Source organism: Somniosus microcephalus, unplaced genomic scaffold, assembly GCF_052327205.1.
Source record: "Somniosus microcephalus isolate GS21.2 unplaced genomic scaffold, FLI_Smic_1.0 unresolved_chr7, whole genome shotgun sequence".
Lineage (NCBI taxonomy): Eukaryota > Metazoa > Chordata > Chondrichthyes > Squaliformes > Somniosidae > Somniosus > Somniosus microcephalus.
The window spans coordinates 32,366,871-32,388,153 of record NW_028225185.1 but is presented as its reverse complement, the minus strand read 5'-3'; the positions used below and the strand labels follow the sequence as shown (position 1 = coordinate 32,388,153).

Sequence of the window (21,283 nt, the reverse complement as noted above, 5' to 3'; positions counted from 1 at the left end):
GACAGTGCGGCGCTCCCTCAGTACTGCCCCTCCGACAGTGCGGTGCTCTCTCAGTACCGCCCCTCCGACAGTGCGGCTCCCTCAGTACCGCCCCTCCGACAGTGCGGCACTCCCTCAGTACTGACACTGCGGCACTCCCTCAGTACTACCCCTCCGACAGTGCGGCGCTCCCTCAGTACCCGCCCCTCCGACAGTGCGGCGCTCCCTCAGCACCGCCCCTCCGACAGTGCGGCGCTCCCTCAGTACGGCCCCTCCGACAGTGCGGCGCTCCCTCAGTACTGCCCCTCCGACAGTGCGGCGCTCCCTCAGTACTGCCCCTCCAACAGTGCGGCTCCCTCAGTACCGCCCCTCCGACAGTGCGGCGCTCCCTCAGTACCGCCCCTCCGACAGTGCGGCGCTCCCTCAGTACTGCCCCTCCGACAGTGCGACGCTCCCTCAGTACTGCCCCTCCGACAGTGCGGCGCTCCCTTAGTACTGCCTTTCCGACAGTGCGGCGCTCCCTCAGTACCGCCCCTCCGACAGTGCGGCGTTCCCTCAGTACTGCCCCTCCGACAGTGCGGCGCTCCCTCAGTACCGCCCCTCCCACAGTGCGGCGCTCCCTCAGTACCGCCCCTCCGACAGTGCGGCGCTCCCTCAGTACCGCCCCTCCGACAGTGCGGCGCTCCCTCAGTACCGCCCCTCCAACAGTGCGGCGCTCCCTCAGTACCGCCCCTCTGACAGTGCGGCGCTCCCTCAGTACTGCCCCTCCGACAGTGTGGCGCTCCCTCAGTACCGCCCCTCCGACAGTGCGGCGCTCCCTCAGTACCGCCCCTCCGACAGTGCGGCGCTCCCTCAGTACTGCCCCTCCGACAGTGCGGCGCTCCCTCAGTACTGCCCCTCCGACAGTGCGACGCTCCCTCAGTACTGCACTGGGAGTGTCGGCCTGGATTTTGCGCTCGAGTCTGTGGAGCGGGGGTCTCGAACCCACAACCTTCTGACTCAGAGGCGAGTGAGTGAGACCCCGTGAGCCTCTATTGTACCGTACCCCAGGAACAATCGGTGGCGTTAGCAGCATGGGTGCAGGGAACCGACGAAAAGTAAAATATCTCGACGTTTCATTCTTCCTACTTTCTTTATATAAGGTGGCTCGTGATTACAGAAAAGCTGAGCAGCACTGTGATCCTCCTCACCCTCGCCTCCTCCAGGGGGGGAAGAGAGAGAGAGGGCGGGGGGCGTCAGCCCAGGTAGACGGATTTCTCCACACCGTCCTCCACCCGCGTGTACTCCAGGTGCGCCGGATGGTACTCGCTCCGGTAGCGGGGGTCGTGTCGGATGTACTCGACGTAATCGGGGGCACCCGGGCAGATCACGTTATCGGCGAGAAGCACCGTCCCGTTCCGAAGCAGGTCGCAAGTCTGTAGTTGAGGGAAAGAAAATCAGGCACATCCATGAGGAGAGGTTGAGTAGAATGGGCCGATACTCTCTGGAGTTTAGAAGAATGAGAGGTGATCTCATTGAAACATATCAGATTCTGAGGGGGGATTGACAGGGTCGATGCTGAGAGGCTGTTTCCCCCCTGGCTGGAGAGTCTAGAACCAGGGGTCACAGTCTCAGGATAAGGGGTCGGCCATTTAGGACTGAGATGAGGAGGAATTTCTTCACTCAGAGGGCGGTGAATCTTTGGAATTCTCTGCCCCAGAGGGCTGTGGAGGCTCAGTCGTTGAGTCTATTCAAGGCTGAGATCGAGAGATTTTTGGACTCGAGGGGAATCGAGGGATTGGGGCGGGAAAGTGGAGTTGAGGTCGAAGATCAGCCATGATCTCATTGAATGGTGTAAGCAGGCTCGAGGGGGCTGAATGGCCTCCTCCTGTTCCTAATGTAACAGGCTCGAGGGGGCTGAATGGCCTCCTCCTGTTCCTAATGTAACAGGCTCGAGGGGGCTGAATGGCCTCCTCCTGTTCCTAATGTAACAGGCTCGAGGGGGCTGAATGGCCTCCTCCTGTTCCTAATGTAACAGGCTCGAGGGGCTGAACGGCCTCCTCCTGTTCCTAATGTAACAGGCTCGAGGGGGCTGAATGGCCTCCTCCTGTTCCTAATGTAACAGGCTCGAGGGGGCTGAATGGCCTCCTGTTCCTAATGTAACAGGCTCGAGGGGGCTGAACGGCCTCCTCCTGTTCCTAATGTAACAGGCTCGAGGGGGCTGAATGGCCTCCTCCTGTTCCTAATGTAACAGGCTCGAGGGGGCTGAATGGCCTCCTGTTCCTAATGTAACAGGCTCGAGGGGGCTGAACGGCCTCCTCCTGTTCCTAATGTAACAGGCTCGAGGGGCTGAACGGCCTCCTCCTGTTCCTAATGTAACAGGCTCGAGGGGGCTGAATGGCCTCCTTCTGTTCCTAATGTAACAGGGTGGAGGGGGCTGAACAGCCTCCTCCTGTTCCTAATGTAACAGGCTCGAGGGGCTGATTGGCCTCCTCCTGTTCCTAATGTAACAGGCTCGAGGGGCTGAACGGCCTCCTCCTGTTCCTAATGTAACAGGCTCGAGAGGGCTGAACGGCCTCCTCCTGTTCCTAATGTAACAGGCTCGAGGGGGCTGAATGGCCTCCTGTTCCTAATGTAACAGGCTCGAGGGGGCTGAACGGCCTCCTCCTGTTCCTAATGTAACAGGCTCGAGGGGGCTGAATGGCCTCCTCCTGTTCCTAATGTAACAGGCTCGAGGGGGCTGAAAGGCCTCCTCCTGTTCCTAATGTAACAGGCTCGAGGGGGCTGAATGGCCTCCTCCTGTTCCTAATGTAACAGGGTGGAGGGGGATGATTGGCCTCCTCCTGTTCCTAATGTAACAGGCTCGAGGGGCTGAAAGGCCTCCTCCTGTTCCTAATGTAACAGGCTCGAGGGGCTGAACGGCCTCCTCCTGTTTCTAATATAACAGGCTCGAGAGGCTGAAAGGCCTCCTCCTGTTCCTAATGTAACAGGCTCGAGGGGTTGATTGGCCTCCTCCTGTTCTTAATGTAACAGGCTCGAGGGGCTGAACGGCCTCCTCCTGTTCTTAATGTAACAGGCTCGAGGGGTGAACGGCCTCCTCCTGTTCTTAATGTAACAGGCTCGAGGGGCTGAATGGCCTCCTCCTGTTCCTAATGTAACAGGCTCGAGGGGCTGAACGGCCTCCTCCTGTTCCTAATGTAACAGGCTCGAGGGGGCTGAATGGCCGACTCCCGCTCCTGTTTCTTATGTTCTTATCGATTTTATTAACGAGGGCGATTTCTTCCTCTCTGTCTCCCCCACCGAAGGCGCCGACTGTCGCGGCTTCTGCAAATGGTGCTGGTGCCCAGAGACGGGCGGCCTCCCTCGCCCTCACACAGTCAAGGGATTCGGAGGCCAATTCGGAAGAGGGCCTGCCTCAGAAAACCCACCGTTAAGAGCACCTAGTTTGCTGGTTAGGAATTAACTATCAACTAAGTTAGAAAGAAGGGATTGGCATTTCTCCAGCGCCTTTTGCCACCTCAGGACGTCCCAAAGCGCTTCACAGCCAATGAAGGACTTTTTTTGAAGTGTGGTCACTGTTGTAATGTAGGAAACGCGGCAGCCAATCTGCGCACAGCAAGCTCCCACAAACAGCAATGTGATAATGACCAGATCATCTGTTTTAGTGATGTTGGTTGAGGGATAAATATTGGCCCCAGGACACCGGGGAGAACTCCCCCCTGCTCTTCTTCCAATAGTGGCCATGGGGTCTTTTACGTCCACCTGAGGGGGCAGACGGGGCCTCGGTTTAACGTCTCACCTGAAAGACGGCACCTCTGACAGTGCGGCGCTCCCTCAGTACCGCCCCTCCGACAGTGCGGCGCTCCCTCAGTACCGCCCCTCCGACAGTGCGGCGCTCCCTCAGTACCGCCCCTCTGACAGTGCGGCGCTCCCTCAGTACCGCTCCCCCGACAGTGCGGCGCTCCCTCAGTACCGCCCCTCCGACAGTGCGGCGCTCCCTCAATACCGCCCCTCCCGACAGTGCGGCGCTCCCTCAGTACCGCCCCTCCGACAGTGCGGCGCTCCCTCAGTACCGCCCCTCCGACAGTGCGGCGCTCCCTCAGTACCGCCCCTCCGACAGTGCGGCGCTCCCTCAGTACCGCCCCTCCGACAGTGCGGCGCTCCCTCAGTACCGCCCCTCCGACAGTGCGGCGCTCCCTCAGTACCGCCCCTCCGACAGTGCGGCGCTCCCTCAGTACCGCCCCCTCCGACAGTGCGGCGCTCCCTCAGTACCGCCCCTCCGACAGTGCGGCGCTCCCTCAGTACCGCCCCTCCGACAGTGCGGCGCTCCCTCAGTACCGCCCCTCGGACAGTGCGGCGCTCTCTCAGTACCGCCCCTCCGACAGTGCGGCGCTCCCTCAGTACCGCCCCTCCGACAGTGCGGCGCTCCCTCAGTACCGCCCCTCCGACCGTGCGGCGCTCCCTCAGTACCGCCCCTTCCGACAGTGCGGCGCTCCCTCAGTACCACCCCTCCGACAGTGGGCTGCTCCCTCAGTACCGCCCCTCCGACAGTGCGGCGCTCCCTCAGTACCGCCCCTCCGACAGTGCGGCGCTCCCTCAGTACCGCCCCTCCGACAGTGCGGCGCTCCCTCAGTACCGCCCCTCCGACAGTTCCCTCAGTACCGCCCCTCCGACAGTGCGGCGCTCCCTCAGTACCGCCCCTCCGACAGTGCGGCGCTCCCTCAGTACTGGCACCGGGGGAGTGTCGGGCCTGGATTACGGGGCTTGAGTCTCTGGTGTGGGGGCTCGAACCCTCGAATTTCCCAGGGGCGAGCGAGACTCATGAGCCACGGCCGACCCCAACCCTATCCTTTCACTTCAGCGGGGAGACCCTTGCAGGTACCTCCAGGAGTTTTGTGTCACGCGTATAGCTCTCCTTCCAGTGATCCAGAAAGACAAAATCCAGTTTCTCGATGTCAAACTTTTTCCTGAGTTCCGGAATCAGGTCCGACGACGAGCCTACCAAAAGCTCCACCTGCAACGCAATCGGGATAAATTGATGTAAAGCTGGTGTCTTTGTGTGGGGACGCGACGGGCGGCGGAAGAGGGAGATTATTTTGTATTTTCTTCCCACCTTGACCAACATCCCCCCCTATGCAGGCCTCTGATCTCCCCCTGCCCCCCCAGCCTCCGATCCCCCAACGAGGCCTCCACCCTGCCGGCTGTGGATCCGCCCAAGGCCTCCCAACCCCCATGTGGCCTCCCACCTCTGCAGGCCTCCGATTCACCCCCACCCCAGGCCTAGAATTCTCCCCCCTCCCTCCACAAGGCCTCCGAACCCCAACGAGGCCTCCCCCTCCGCAACTCCTCCGACCTCTTCCGATCACACCCCACCTCGCGCCCTCCCCCGCACCTTTCTGCAGGGCCTACCCACCGGGAGCCAGCCGGCCTCTCAATCTGGACGGCTGCTGGTGAGAAACGGGGGGGGGGGGGGGGGCAAACCCGGCAGGGCCCGCGGGAAACCCGTTCTCCCGGGATTCCCCACCGCTTCGGAGGGCCCGCCCCCCTATCGCCTCCAACTCGCCATCCCCGTCAAAATTCAGCCAGATATCCAGAGACGATTCACTCGGCTGATTCCTGAGATGAAGGGGTTGCCTTATGAAGAAACGTTGAGCAGGTTGGGCCTATACTCATTGGAGTTTAGAAGAATGAAAGGCGATCTTATTGAAACATATCAGATACTGAGGGGGCTCGACAAGGTACATTAAAAACATAAGAAGTAGGAGCAGGAGTAGGCCCTACGGCCCCTCGGGCCTGCTCCGCCATTCAATAGGATCATGGCTGATCCGAACCTAGACTCACGTCCACTTCCCTGCCCGCTCCCCGTAACCCCTAATTCCCTTATCAGCTGGGAAACTGTCTATCTCCATTTTAAATTTATTTAATGTCGCAGCTTCCACAGCTCTCTGAGGTAGCAAATTCCATAGATTTACTACCCTCTGAGTGAAGAAGTTTCTCCTCATCTCAGTTTTGAAAGGGCAGCCCCTTATTCTAAGATTATGCCCCCTAGTTCTAGTCTCACCCATCAGTGGAAACATCCTCCCCGCATCCACCCGATCAATCCCCCTCACAATCTTATATGTTTCGATAAGATCGCCTCTCATTCTTCTGAACGCCAATGAGTAGAGGCCCAACCTACTGAACCTTTCCTCATACGTCAACCCCCTCATCTCCGGAATCAACCGAGTGAACCTTCTCTGAACCGCCTCGAGAGCAACTATATCTTTTCTTAAATATGGAAACCAAAACTGCACGCAATATTCCAGGTGTGGCCTCACCAATACCCTGTATAACTGCAGCAAGACTTCCCTGTTTTTATACTCCATCCCCCTTGCAATAAAAGCCAAGATTCCATTGGCCTTCCTGATCACCTGCTGTACCTGCATACTAACCTTCTGTGTTTCATGCACCAGGACCCCCAGATCCCTTTGTACTGTAGCACTTTGCAGTTTCTCTCTAAATAGATAAAAACTTGCTCTTTGATTTTTTCTGCCAAAGTGCATAACCTCACACTTTCCAACATTATATTGCATCTGCCAAATCTCTGCCCACTCACTTAGCCTGTCTATGTCCTTTTGCAGGTTTTTTATGTCCTCCTCACTCACTGCTTTCCCTCCCATCTTTGTATCGTCGGCAAACTTGGATACGTTGGGTAGATGCAGAGAGGATGTTTCCCCTCGTGGGGAAATCTAGAACTCGGGGGCACAGTGTCAGAATAAAGGGTCACCTTTTTAGAACTGAGATGAGGAGGAATTTCTTCTCTCAGAGGGTCGTAAATCTGTGGAATTCTCCGCCCCAGAGAGCCACGGAGGCTGGGTCATTAAATAAATTTAAGGTGGAGATAGACAGATTTTTGCAAGATAAGGGAGTGAAGGGTTTTGGGGAGCGGGCGGGGAAGTGGCTTTGAGCCCGAGATCAGCCATGATCTTATTGAATGGCGGAGCAGGCTCGAGGGGCCTAGTGGCCTATTCCTGCTCCTATTTCTTATATTCTTAAGTTCTCATGATATCTGCTGGTGTGGCTCGATGTCCGATTTACTCTCCTGTGAGGCGCCGGATAGTCACAGAGTCATAACGGCACAGAAGGAGGCCATTCGGTCCGTCGAGTCCGTGCCGGCTCTCTGTGGAGCAACCCAGTCAGTCCCATTCCCCCGCTCTATCCCCGTAGCCCTGCAAGTTTATTTCCCTCGAGTGCCTATCCAGTCTCCCCTTGAAAACATCGAGTGTCTCCGCTTCCGCCACTTCCGTCGGCAGCGAGTTCCAGGTCCTCACCACTCGCTGCGCAAAAAAGTTTTTCCTCACATCCCCCCCTGTATCTCTTGCCCCAAAGCCTTAAATCTGTGTCCCCTAGTCCTTGTACCATCAACTAGTGGGAACAGCCTTTCCCCCATCTAGCCTATCCAAACCCGTCATAATCTTGTACACCTCGATCAAATCACCCCTCAACCTCCTTTGCTCTAATGTAAACCAATCCAGCTTCTCCAACCTGTCCTTGTAGCTAAGATCCCCCAATCCCCGGAACCATTCTGGTAAATCTCCTCCGCACCCTCTTGAGGGCCTTCACATCCTTCCTAAAGTGCGGTGACCAGAGCTGAACGCAATACTCCAGTTGTGGTCGAACCAGCGCTTTATAAAGGTTCAGCATAACTTCTCTACTTTTGCAACGAGACCTGGGTGTCCTTGTGCACCAGTCGCTGAAGGTAAGCATGCAGGTGCAGCAGGTGGTTAAGAAGGCAAATGGTATGTTGGCCTTCGTAGCGAGAGGATTCGAGTACAGGAACAAGGATGTCTTGCTGCAGTTGTACAGGGCCTTGGTGAGACCACACCTTGAGTATTGTGTGCAGTTTTGGTCACCTTATCTGAGGAAGGATGTTCTTGCCATGGAGGGAGTGCAGCGAAGATTCACCAGACTGATACCTGGGATGGCAGGAATGACGTATGAGGAGAGATTGGGTCGATTGGGCTTGTACTCGCTGGAGTTTAGAAGAATGAGAGGGGATCTCATTGAAACTTATAAAATTCTAACAGGACTGGACAGACTAGATGCAGGAAGGATGTTCCCGATGGTCGGGGAGTCCAGAACCAGGGGTCACAGTCTAAGGATAAGGGGTAAGCCATTTAGGACTGAGATGAGGAGGAATTTCTTCACCCAGAGAGTGGTGAACCTGTGGAATTCTCTACCACAGAAGGCAGTAGAGGCCAATTCATTAAATATATTCAAGAAGGAGTTGGATATATTTCTTAAGGCTAAAGGGATCAAGGGATATGGGGAGAAAGCAGGGACAGGGGACTGAATTTGGATGATCAGCCATGATCTCATTGAATGGCGGAGCAGACTCGAGGGGCCGAATGGCCTCCTCCTGCTCCTATCTTCTATGTTTCTATGCACTCAATACCTCTATTTATGAAGCCCAAGATCCCATATGCTTTACTAACCACTCTCTCAATATGTCCCGCCACCTTCAGGGACCTATGCACATTAACTCCCAGGTCCCTCTGTCCCTGCACACTCTGTAAAACTGCGCCATTAAGTGTATATTGCCGCTCCCTGTTCCTTCTGCCAAAACGCAGATGGATAAATGGATGTTGTTGTTACTGAGGCCCAAAGACCTCTTTCTCACCTGATCTTCCAACCCAGCAAAGCTGATAATCTGCTTGGCGATCTTGGCAGTGTCGGGGTTAAACTCCACGGTGTAAAGCCGCGCCCCGGGCTGCAGCAGCCTGGCGATTCGGATGGCGGAGTAGCCGCAGTACGTGCCCAGTTCCAACACAATCCTGGGGTTCACCTCCAACACGGCCTGATCCAGGATCAATCCTTCAAAGAGGATGGAACACAACTTTTAACAGCTAACACGTTCCCTCGAGGGGGCTGCACGCGCCACGCAAGAGGCAGCGCAGTCTTCGGACAACGGTGGCGGGTAACACACAAGGCGTCGGCCGCGGCTCGGTGGGTCGCACCCCCCCCCGCCTCCGAGTCAGAAGGTCGTGGGTCAGAGCCCCCACTCGAGAGACCCGAGCGCAAAATCCGGGCCAACACTCCCCCAGCACCGCACTGTCGGAGGGGCAGTACTGAGGGAGTGTCGGAGGGGCGGTACTGAGGGAGCGCCGCACTATCGGAGGGGCGGTACTGAGGGAGCGCCGCACTGTCGGAGGGGCAGTACTGAGGGAGCGCCGCACTGTCGGAGGGGCAGTACTGAGGGAGCGCCGCACTGTCGGAGGGGCGGTACTGAGGGAGCGCCGCACTGTCGGAGGGGCGGTACTGAGGGAGCGCCGCACAGTCGGAGGGGCGGTACTGAGGGAGCGCCGCACTGTCGGAGGGGCGGTACTGAGGGAGCGCCGCACTGTCGGAGGGGCGGTACTGAGGGAGCGCCGCACTGTCGGAGGGGCGGTACTGAGGGAGCGCCGCACTGTCGGAGGGGCGGTACTGAGGGAGCGCCGCACTGTCGGAGGGGCAGTACTGAGGGAGCGCCGCACTGTCGGAGGGGCAGTGCTGAGGGAGCGCCGCACTGTCGGAGAGGCGGTACTGAGGGAGTGCCGCACTGTCAGAGGGGAAGTACTGAGGGAGCGCCGCACTGTCGGAGGGGCAGTACTGAGGGAGCACCGCACTGTCGGAGGGGCAGTACTGAGGGAGCACCGCACTGTCGGAGGGGCGGTACTGAGGGAGCGTCGCACTGTCAGAGGAGCGGTACTGAGTGAGTGCCGCACTGTCAGAAGTGCCATCTTTCAGGATGAGATGTTAAACCGAGGCCCAGTCTGCCCTCTCGGGTGGATGTAAAAGATCCCACGGCCACTATTGGAAGAAGAGCAGGGGGGGGGAGTTCTCCCCGGTGTCCTGGGGCCAATATTTACCCCTCAACCAACATCACTAAAACAGACGATCTGCTCATTATCCCATTGCTGTTTGTGGGAGCTTGCTGTGCGCGAATTGGCTGCCGCGTTTCCTACATTACAACAGTGACCACACTTCAGAAAAAGTCCTTCATTGGCTGTGAAGCACTTTGGGACGTCCTGAGGTTGGTGAAAGGCGCTGGAGAGATGCGAGTCTCTTGCTGTTTTTCCTCAGTTACACATATTAATTCCCGGAGGCTCAAACACTGGGAGAGGTGGATAACAGGGGAGGGCAACGGCCCTTAGCGCGAGTAATATCTCCCTTAAAAATGTAACGGATGGAATCGTGAACCTTCTCCTCCCAGTTCTGCGAATCTTCTGTCAGCAACCCCACCCCCATCTCCCACTGTCCCCTCTCGCTCCTCAATCATAGAATCACAGAACGGTTACAGCACGGAAGGAGGCCATTCAGCCCGTCGAGCCCGTGCTGGCTCTCTGCACGAGCACTTCAGCTAGTCCCACTCCCCCGCCCTTTCCCTGGAGCCCTGCAAATGTTTTTCCTTCAGTTACTTATCCAATTCTCTTTTGAAAGCCACGATTGAGTCTGCCTCCACCGCCCTCTCAGTCAGTGCATTCCAGATCCTGACCACTCGCTGCGTAAAAAAGTTTTTCCTCATGTCACCTTTGGTTCTTTTGCCAATCACCTTAAATCTGTGTCCTCTGATTCTCGACCCTTCCGCCAATGGGAACAGTTTCTCTCTCTCTACTCTGTCCAGACCCCTCATGATTTTGAACACCTCCATCAAATCTCCTCTCAACCTTCTCTGCTCGAAGGAGAACAACCCCAGCTTCTCCAGTCTCTCCACATCACTGAAGTCCCTCATCCCTGGTACCATTCTGGTCAATCTCCCCTTAACCTTCTCTGCTCCAAGGAGAACAATCCCAGCTTCTCCAGTCTCTCCACATCACTGAAGTCCCTCATCCCTGGTACCATTCTGGTCAATCTCCCCTTAACCTTCTCTGCTCTAAGGAGAACAACCCCAGCTTCTCCAGTCTCTCCACATCACTGAAGTCCCTCATCCCTGGTACCATTCTGGTCAATCTCCCCTTAACCTTCTCTGCTCTAAGGAGAACAATCCCAGCTTCTCCAGTCTCTCCACATCACTGAAGTCCCTCATCCCTGGTACCATTCTGGTCAATCTCCCCTTAACCTCTGCTCTAAGGAGAACAACCCCAGCTTCTCCAGTCTCTCCACATCACTGAAGTCCCTCATCCCTGGTACCATTCTGGGCAATCTCCCCTTAACCTTCTCTGCTCTAAGGAGAACAACCCCAGCTTCTCCAGTCTCTCCACATCGCTGAAGTCCCTCATCCCTGGTACCATTCTGGTCAATCTCCCCTTAACCTTCTCTGCTCTAAGGAGAACAACCCCAGCTTCTCCAGTCTCTCCACATCACTGAAGTCCCTCATCCCTGGTACCATTCTGGTCAATCTCCCCTTAACCTTCTCTGCTCTAAGGAGAACAATCCCAGCTTCTCCAGTCTCTCCACATCACTGAAGTCCCTCATCCCTGGTACCATTCTGGTCAATCTCCCCTTAACCTTCTCTGCTCTAAGGAGAACAACCCCAGCTTCTCCAGTCTCTCCACATCACTGAAGTCCCTCATCCCTGGTACCATTCTGGTCAATCTCCCCTTAACCTTCTCTGCTCTAAGGAGAACAACCCCAGCTTCTCCAGTCTCTCCACATCACTGAAGTCCCTCATCCCTGGTACCATTCTGGTCAATCTCCCCTTAACCTTCTCTGCTCTAAGGAGAACAATCCCAGCTTCTCCAGTCTCTCCACATCACTGAAGTCCCTCATCCCTGGTACCATTCTGGTCAATCTCCCCTTAACCTTCTCTGCTCCAAGGAGAACAATCCCAACTTCTCCGGTCTCTCCACATTACTAAAGTCCCTCATCCCTGGTACCATTCTGGTCAATCTCCCCTTAACCTTCTCTGCTCCAAGGAGAACAACCCCAGCTTCTCCAGTCTCTCCACATCACTGAAGTCCCTCATCCCTGGTACCATTCTGGTCAATCTCCCCTTAACCTTCTCTGCTCTAAGGAGAACAACCCCAGCTTCTCCACATCACTGAAGTCCCTCATCCCTGGAACCATTCTTGTAAATCTTTTCTGCACCCTCTCTGAGGCCTTCACATCCTTCCTAAAGTGCGGTGCCCAGAATTGGACACAATACTCCAGCTGAGGCCGAACCAGTGTTTTATAAAGGTTCATCGTAACTTCCTTGCTTTTGTACTCTATACCTCTATTTATGAAGTCCAGGATCCTGTATGTTTTTTTTAACCGCTTTCTCAACCTGCCCTGCCACCTTCAACAATGTGTGCACATATACCCCCAGGTCTCTCTGTTCATGCGGCCCCTTTAGAATTGTACCCTTTAGTTTGTATTGCCTCCTCGACCAAATCAACCACAACGCTCAACTGGGAAAGTGCCTCAGTGCCCCCGGCCTCTCTTACACACAGTTGCGCCTCTGTTTGTGATGAAGCAGCCTTGAAGTGGCCACAGTGTTTGAATAACCCTCAGTTACAAATTGAAATGTGCGATTGATAATGTCCCCTTTGAATAGACGCTTTCTCTGGACGCACGCCAGCGAGTGTCCTTAAAGCGAGCCACTCGAATCTCTCAGTGGCCCCAGGAACAACCCCGCCCCCCCCCGCACACCGTCACTTCAGAATGAGATGGGTGATTAACTCAATCCCTGCGTGCTTGGTATGCAGGGAGCGCGAGAGAGAGAGAGAGAGAGAGACAGACTGAAGGAGAGACACAGCTTCCACTGTTAGGTAGCAGGGGCTGTTATTCTCCACAATATACACAAGGATTTCCCATAAAAATAAACAAGTCGCATTTCTATAGCGCCTTTCATGACGTCCCAAAGCGCTTTACAGCCAATGAAGTACTTTTTGAAGTGTGGTCACTGTTGTAATGTAGGAAACGCGGCAACCAAATTGCGCACAGCAAGCTCCCACAAGCAGCAATGTGATAATGACCAGATCATCTGCTTTTAGTGATGTTGGTTGAGGGATAAATATTGGCCCCAGGACACCGGGGAGAACTCCCCCCTGCTCTTCTTCCAATAGTGGCCGTGGGATCTTTTACATCCACCTGAGAGGGCAGACGGGGCCTCAGGTTTAACGTCTCAACTGAAAGACGGCTCCTCTGACAGTGCGGCGCTCCCTCAGTACCGCCCCTCCGACAGTGCGGCGCTCCCTCAGTACCGCCCCTCCGACAGTGTGGCGCTCCCTCAGTACTGCCCCTCCGACAGTGCGGCCATCCCTCAGTACCGCCCCTCTGACAGCGCGGCGCTCCCTCAGTATCGCCCCTTCGACAGTGCGGCGCTCCCTCAGTACCGCCCCTCCGACAGTGCGGCGCTCCCACAGTACCGTCCCTCCGACAGTGCGGCGCTCCCTCAGTATCACCCCTCTGACAGCGCGGCGCTCCCTCAGTACCGCCCTTTCGACAGTGCGGCGCTCCCTCAGTACCGCCCCTCCGACAGTGCGGCGCTCCCTCAGTACCGCCCCTCCGACAGTGCGGCGCTCCCTCAGTACCGCCCCTCCGACAGTGCGCTGCTCCCTCAGTATCGCCCCTCTGACAGCGCGGCGCTCCCTCAGTACCGCCCCTTCGACAGTGCGGCGCTCCCTCACTACCGCCCCTCCGACAGTGCGGCGCTCCCTCAGTACCGCCCCTCCGACAGTGCGGCGCTACATTGCCTCCCGGTCCGGCAATGCCTTGATATTAAAATTCTCATCCTCGTTTTCAAATCCCTCCATGTTCCTCGCCTCCTCCCTATCTCTGTAACCTCCTCCGGCCCTACAACCCTCCGAGAACTCCGCGCTCCTCCAATTCTGGCCTCTCGCGCACCCCCCGATTTCCATCGCTCCACCAGTGGCGACCGCGCCAGGGCCCCGAGCTCTGGAATTCCCTCCCTAAACCTCTCCGCCTCTCTCTCTCCTCCTTTAAGACGCTCCTTAAAACTGACCTGTTTTACCCAGCTTTTGGTCACCTGCCCCTAATATCTCCTTATGTGACTCGGGGTCAGATATAGGCGCCAGTGACCGTATTCGCGACATGCTGGGCGCCGTATAAACACAAGCTGCGGTCATCGCCTACCCTTTTCATCGCCCACGTTCATGGCCCACTCGATGGTCTTGCAGTACCGGTCGATGGCATCCAACACGCTCTGCGGGTTGCCGCGGGTGGCCATCTCGCGCACGTGCTTCAGGATCCGCTCGGGCTGGGTGCTGTGGGTCAGTCGGTCGCGCAGCTGCCTGTAGATCCTGTCGTGCCACAGGAGAACCATCGCCGCGTTGCCCCGGGCCAAGAACGGAATCAGTTTGAAGACAACTAGGTAGACGATGAAGATCGTGGTTGCTGCGTACACAAGGAACGTCATCTGCAGTTGAGCAAATAAATGAATGAATTCACAGTTAATGCAGAGACACGTTGCGGCCGCCAACTGTAAGTAGACAGAGATCTCATCTGAAAGACGGTGCTTCCAACAGAGCAGCACTCCCTCAGTACTGCCTCTCCAACAGTGCGGCGCTCCCTCAGTACCGCCCCTCCGACAGTGCGGCGTTCCCTCAGTACTGCCCCTCCGACAGTGCGGCGCTCCCTCAGTACCACCCCTCCGACAGTGCGGCACTCCCTCAGTACCACCCCTCCGACAGTGCGGCGCTCCCTCAGTACCACCCCTCCGACAGTGCGGTGCTCCCTCAGTACCGCCCCTCTGACAGTGCGGCGCTCCCTCAGTACCACCCCTCCGACAGTGCGGCACTCCCTCAGTACCACCCCTCCGACAGTGCGGCGCTCCCTCAGTACCACCCCTCCGACAGTGCGGCGCTCCCTCAGTACCGCCCCTCCGACAGTGCGGCGCTCCCTCAGTACCGCCCCTCTGACAGTGCGGCGCTCCCTCAGTACCGCCCCTCCGACAGCGCGGCGCTCCCTCAGTACTGCCCCTCCGACAGCGCGGCGTTCCCTCAGTACCGCCCCACCGACAGTGCGGCATTCCCTCAGTACTGCCTCTCCAACAGTGCGGCACTCCCTCAGTACCGCCCCTCCGACAGTGCGGCGCTCCCTCAGTACCGCCCCTCCGACAGTGCGGCGTTCCCTCAGTACTGCCCCTCCGACAGTGCGGCGCTCCCTCAGTACCGCCCCTCCGACAGTGCGGCGCTCCCTCAGTACCGCCCCTCCGACAGTGCGGCGCTCCCTCAGTACCGCCCCTCCGACAGTGCGGCACTTCCTCAGTACCGCCCCTCCGACAGTGCGGCGCTCCCTCAGTACTGCCCCTCCGACAGTGCGGCGCTCCCTCAGTACCGCCCCTCCGACAGTGCGGCGCTCCCTCAGTACCGCCCCTCCGACAGTGCGGCGCTCCCTCAGTACCGCCCCTCCGACAGTGCGGCGCTCCCTCAGTACCGCCCCTCTGACAGTGCGGCGCTCCCTCAGTACCGCCCCTCCGACAGTGCGGCGCTCCCTCAGTACCACCCCTCCGACAGTGCGGCACTCCCTCAGTACCGCCCCTCCGACAGTGCGGCGCTCCCTCAGTACTGCCCCTCCGACAGTGCGGCGCTCCCTCAGTACCGCCCCTCCGACAGTGCGGCGCTCCCTCAGTACCGCCCCTCTGACAGTGCGGTGCTCCCTCAGTACCGCCCCTCCGACAGTGCGGCGCTCCCTCAGTACCGCCCCTCCGACAGTGCGGCGCTCCCTCAGTACTGCCCCTCCGACAGTGCGGCGCTCCCTCAGTACCGCCCCTCCGACAGTGCGGCGCTCCCTCAGTACCGCCCCTCTGACAGTGCGGCGCTCCCTCAGTACCGCCCCTCCGACAGTGCGGCGCTCCCTCAGTACCGCCCCTCCGACAGTGCGGCGCTCCCTCAGTACCGCCCCTCCGACAGTGCGGCGCTCCCTCAGTACTGCCCCTCCGACAGTGCGGCGCTCCCTCAGTACCGCCCCTCCGACAGTGCGGCGCTCCCTCAGTACCGCCCCTCTGACAGTGCGGCGCTCCCTCAGTACCGCCCCTCCGACAGTGCGGCGCTCCCTCAGTACCACCCCTCCGACAGTGCGGCGCTCCCTCAGTACCGCCCCTCCGACAGTGCGGCGCTCCCTCAGTACCACCCCTCCGACAGTGCGGCGCTCCCTCAGTACTGCCCCTCCAACAGTGCGGCGCTCCCTCAGTACCGCCCCTCCGACAGTGCGGCGCTCCCTCAGTACTGCCCCTCCGACAGTGCGGCGCTCCCTCAGTACCGCCCCTCTGACAGTGCGGCGCTCCCTCAGTACTGCCCCTCCGACAGTGCGGCGCTCCCTCAGTACCGCCCCTCCGACAGTGCGGCGCTCCCTCAGTACCACCCCTCCGACAGTGCGGCGCTCCCTCAGTACCACCCCTCCAACAGTGCGGCGCTCCCTCAGTACCACCCCTCCGACAGTGCGGCGCTCCCTCAGTACCACCCCTCCGACAGTGCGGCGCTCTCTCAGTACCGCCCCTCTGACAGTGCGGTGCTCCCTCAGTACCACCCCTCCGACAGTGCGGCGCTCCCTCAGTACTGCCCCTCCAACAGTGCGGCGCTCCCTCAGTACCACCCCTCCGACAGTGCGGCGCTCCCTCAGTACTGCCCCTCCAACAGTGCGGCACTCCCTCAGTACTGTCCCTCCAACAGTGCGGCACTCCCTCAGTACCGCCCCTCCGACAGTGCGGCGCTCCCTCAGTACCGCCCCTCCGACAGTGCGGCGCTCCCTCAGTACCGCCCCTCCGACAGTGCGGCGCTCCCTCAGTACCGCCCCTCTGACAGTGCCGCGCTCCCTCAGTACTGCCCCTCCGACAGTGCGGCGCTCCCTCAGTACCGCCCCTCTGACAGTGCCGCGCTCCCTCAGTACTGCCCCTCTGACAATGCGGCGCTCCCTCAGTACTGCCCCTCCGACAGTGCGGCGCTCCCTCAGTACCGCCCCTCCGACAGTGCGGCGCTCCCTCAGTACCGCCCCTCCGACAGTGCGGTGCTCCCTCAGTACCGCCCCTCCGACAGTGCGGCGCTCCCTCAGTACCGCCCCTCCGACAGTGCGGCACTCCCTCAGTACCGCCCCTCCGACAGTGCGGCGCTCCCTCAGCACTGCCCCTCCGACAGTGCGGCGCTCCCTCAGTACCGCCCCTCCGACAGTGCGGCGCTCCCTCAGTACCGCCCCTCCGACAGTGCGGCGCTCCCTCAGTACCGCCCCTCCGACAGTGCGGCGCTCCCTCAGATTCTTGTGCTCGAGTCTCTGGAGTGGGGGCTCGAACCCACCACCTTCGGACTCAGAGGCGAGAGTGCGACCCACTGAGTCACGGCTGACCCACTTCAAGTCGTACAAACTCCCTTGCTTTTTGAGTGCAACGTACTCTAGAAGTCGCGAGCATCAATTCATATTTTGCAGCCAAAAGTAAAAGGAACGTTTGCCAGAATCTGGCACCTTACTTCTGAATGAGTTTGTTTTCCTGTCTTCCTGCTGTCCTTCGAAGGAATGGCTTGGCTTGGCAATTTCTAAATCCCGGTTTACGAAAGCGATTGTTCAAGCTTGATCCTCTCTCTCGCAGACCAGCGCACTGACAAAGCTACTGGGTAACTACAGTTGAGCTGTTTTACAGGGGGCGGCGGGGGGGGTGGGGGGTGCAGAGATTAGACGCGTCATCGCCGCTGCACTTTGCTCGGCAGCTGTGTGGGGACTGTCACAGGCAACACGGGTTGGCAAGTGGGAGGGCCAGCTGTAAAGAGAATGAGGGCAATGTTTACAGGCAGCGTCCTCAGTCGCTCTCAGTCACTCGGGGGAGTGGGGCGGGGTGGGGGGGGGGGGGGACATAACAATCAGCCTGTGCTCCAGTTTCTGATCATTCGGCAAGGGATCGTTAGTGGAAAGTGTCTGCGTGTGTGAGTGTGTGTGTGTGAGTGTGAGTGTGTGAATGAGTGTGTGTGTGAGTGTGTGTGTGTGAATGAGTGTGTGTGTGTGTGTGTGTGTGAGTGTGTGTGAGAGTGTGTGTGTGAGAATGTGAGTGTGAGTGTGTGTGTGTGTGTGTGAGGGTGTGAGTGTGTGAGTGTGTGAAGGTGTGAGTGTGTGTGTGAGTGAGTGTGTGAGTGTGTGCGCGCGTGCGTGTGTGTGTGACTGTGAGTGTGTGTGTGAGGGTGTGTGTGAGTGTGTGAGTGTGTGTGAGTGTGTGTGAGTGTGTGTGTGAGTGTGTGTGTGTGAGAATGTGAGTGTGAGAGTGAGTGTGTGTGTGTGTGTGTGTGTGAGGGTGTGTGTGAGTGTGTGTGTGTGTGTGAGAATGTGAGTGAGAATGTGAGTGTGAGAGTGTGTGTGTGTGAGGGTGTGTGTGTGTGAGGGTGTGTGTGTGTGAGGGTGTGTGTGTGTGTGTGAGTGAGTGTGAGTGAGTGAGTGTGAGTGTGTGTGTGAGGGTGTGTGTGTGGGTGTGAGGGTGTGTGTGAGGGTGTGTGTGTGTGTGGGTGTGAGGGTGGGTGTGAGGGTGGGTGTGAGTGTGTGAAGGTGTGAGTGTGTGAGGGTGTGTGTGTGTGAGGGTGTGTGTGTGTGAGGGTGTGTGTGTGTGAGGGTGTGTGTGTGTGAGTGAGTGAGAGTGAGTGTGAGTGAGTGAGTGTGTGTGTGTGTGTGAGGGTGTGTGTGAGGGTGTGAGTGTGTGGGTGTGAGGGTGGGTGTGAGGGTGGGTGTGTGTGTGTGAAGGTGTGAGTGGGTGAGTGTGTGTGTGTGTGAGTGTGTGTGTGAGAATGTGAGTGTGAGAGTGTGTGAGTGTGTGTGTGAGTGAATGTGAGTGTGAGAGTGTGTGAGGGTGTGTGTGTGTGAGTGTGTGTGTGAGTGTGTGTGTGTGTGTGAGAATGTGAGTGTGAGAGTGTGTGTGAGGGTGTGTGTGTGTGAGTGAGTGTGTGTGTGTGAGAATGTGAGTGTGAGAGTGTGTGAGGGTGTGTGTGTGTGTGAGTGTGTGTGTGTGAGTGTGTGTGTGTGTGAGTGTGTGAGTGCGTGTGTGAGAGTGTGAGTGCGTGTGTGTGACTGTGAGGGTGTGTGTGTGTGTGAGAGTGTGTGTGTGTGAGTGTGTGTGTGTGAGAATGTGAGTGTGAGAGTGTGTGAGGGTGTGTGTGTGTGAGAGTGTGTGTGTGTGAGAGTGTGTGTGTGTGTGAGAGTGTGTGTGTGTGTGTGAGTGTGTGAGGGCGTGTGAGTGTGTGCGTGAGTGAGTGTGTGCGTGAGTGAGTGTGTGCGTGAGTGAGTGTGTGAGTGCGTGTGTGAGAGTGTGAGGGAGTGTGTGTGTGTGAGAGTGAGTGTGAGAGTGAGTGTGAGTGTGTGAGTGTGTGTGAGTGAGTGTGTGCGTGAGTGAGTGAGTGTGTGAGTGCGTGTGTGAGAGTGTGAGTGCGTGTGTGTGACTGTGAGGGTGTGTGTGTGTGTGAGAGTGTGTGTGTGAGTGTGTGTGTGTGTGTGTGAGTGAGTGTGTGCGTGAGTGAGTGTGTGAGTGCGTGTGTGAGAGTGTGTGTGAGAATGTGAGTGTGAGAGTGTGTGAGGGTGTGTGTGAGTGTGTGTGAGTGAGAGTGTGTGAGAGTGTGTGTGTGTGAGGGTGTGTGTGCGTGTGAGTGAGAGAGTGTGTGTGTGTGTGAGTGTGTGTGTGTGTGTGTGTGTGAGAGAGTGTGTGTGTGAGTGTGTGTGTGAGAATGTGAGTGTGAGAGTGTGTGAGGGTGTGTGTGTGTGAGTGTGTGCGTGAGTGAGTGTGTGAGTGCGTGTGTGAGAGTGTGAGTGCGTGACTGTGAGGGTGTGTGTGTGTGTGAGAGTGTGTGTGTGTGTGAGGGGGTGTGTGAGAATGTGTGAGAGAATGTGTGTGAGAATGTGTGTGAGGGTGTGTGTGAGGGTGTGTGTGAGAGAATGTGTGTGAGAATGTGTGTGTGTGTGTGAGTGTGTGTGAGTGTGTGTGTGTGTGAGTGTGAGGGTGTGTGAGTGAGAGTGTGAGTGTGTGTGTGAGAGTGTGTCTGTGTGTCCCTGGAACCCATTCTCACTGTTCTCTCTCTCACAAACACACAGGAGTAGGAGTCACTGGACAGCGATCAGGAGCTGGACCAGGGGCTGATTTTCATTCCCCCTATTCCAGGGGTCCCGAGAGCAATTGTTTCACCCCCCACCGACCCCAACCTCCACCCCGCAGGCGGAGATCTGCAAATTCAGTACAGAGAGCAATATGAAACCCTGGCTGTTAAGTATGTGTATTGTATTGAACAATTAACACAAAGACTTAAACGTATAACTCAAACAGGTCTTTACTGGTTGGAGGTAGGGACTATACGTAGGTCTTTACTTCATGCCCACAGGCGGGAACTGAGGGGAGATCAGTACCCACAGTACTATTTATACCCCTATGGCCAGGAGTGGTACTGCGTATCACTACGCCCTACAAGTAGTGCAGTCCTGTCCATAGGTTCAAAGTAGCACACATATTACATACACAACACTGGCGAAACCGTTTTATCTATTCTTAGTGAATTCTGACCTAGCTTAGTCATTACCTGTAATTATTCACACAAACTTCGATAAATGAATAGCATGTTGAGATACCGCGGCAAACGTGGGAGTCGAGACAGAGCTATTGAAAACACAGCTTCTTTATTCTGACCACATGGCAAACAGGAGCTAGAAAAGCCCGCGCATCCACTTAAATACTTCCCAGACAGGAAGTGCTCCCGGCAGCCTGTCCCTGCGGGAAACAAGTTGCTGGAGGAAAGGGCCCCCGGCTGGGGGCTTCTGCTTAGACTGTCTGTGCCGCCGTGAGCGGATTATGTCCAGTGGTGGCGTGTCGCCACAGAGCTCCCCCCAGAATCCGCTTAGGAGGAGTGGACGAGTCGTGACGGTGGTCTAATGGTTCTGCCGCAGCGGCTCTGAGTGCTCGCCGGTCTGGTTGGTTGGGTCGGGCGGTTCGCCGCCGGCTCTGCTGGCTTGCCGGGGGGACGGCCTCTGGCTGGAGGCTGGGCCACGGGGACCTGTTCCCCTGGTTCTGTGTGTGCTGGTTTGAGCCGGTCGATGGAGACTGTCTCGACCCTGTCGCCGAGTCGCAGCTTGAATACCTTGTCCCCGGTTTGTAGTACCTCGTACGGACCGTCGTACGGGGGTCGCAGGGGCCCGCGGTGCGCGTCGTGTCGCACGAAGACGAAGCGCGCCTGCTGTAAATTTGGCGGGACGTGAGGTGCGAGTTCGCCGTGTCGGTTGACCGGAAGTGGGGCGAACTGCTGAGCGGAAGAGAAAGAGTCGAGCCGCTGCTGTTCGGCCGACCAAGGCTTGGTAGGCTCCGGAAGGAATTCGCCTGGGACGCGCAGCGGTTGTCCGTAGACTAACTCCGCTGCCGAGGACTGGAGGTCTTCCTTGACCGCGGTGCGTAGGCCGAGTAGCACCCACGGTAGGCGGTCAG

At 57.7% G+C, this 21,283-nt stretch overlaps 1 protein-coding gene across 2 annotated transcripts; it reads right to left on the bottom strand.

Annotated features, from left to right (window-relative positions):
- Window positions 1–1,092: 1,092 nt before the first annotated feature.
- On the bottom strand, window positions 1,093–20,511 carry comta (catechol-O-methyltransferase a). Of its 2 annotated transcripts, none has more exons than XM_085978923.1 (5): window positions 20,388–20,511; window positions 13,993–14,275; window positions 8,618–8,811; window positions 4,841–4,972; window positions 1,093–1,394 (listed from the first exon to the last, which is right to left on the bottom strand). In XM_085978923.1, exons 2-5 carry the CDS (start codon window positions 14,273–14,275, stop codon window positions 1,215–1,217), a joined length of 789 nt encoding a protein of 262 aa, XP_085835049.1. In that variant the 5' UTR covers window positions 20,388–20,511; the 3' UTR covers window positions 1,093–1,214. The 2 variants fall into 2 exon arrangements, with proteins under 2 accessions (XP_085835049.1, XP_085835050.1); XM_085978924.1 differs by lacking the exon at window positions 20,388–20,511 and adding an exon at window positions 17,319–17,498.
- Between the last annotated feature and the right edge of the window lie 772 nt (window positions 20,512–21,283).

Coding starts and splice junctions, on each gene's coding strand:
- comta (XM_085978923.1), bottom strand. CDS start 14,275: ATGACGTTCCTTGTGTACGCAGCAACCACGATCTTCATCGTCTACCTA. Junction 8,812..13,992: donor GAACGTGGGCGATGAAAAGG/GTAGGCGATGAC, acceptor TCCTCTTTGAAG/GATTGATCCTGGATCAGGCC. Junction 4,973..8,617: donor TTGCTGGGTTGGAAGATCAG/GTGAGAAAGAGG, acceptor ATTGCGTTGCAG/GTGGAGCTTTTGGTAGGCTC.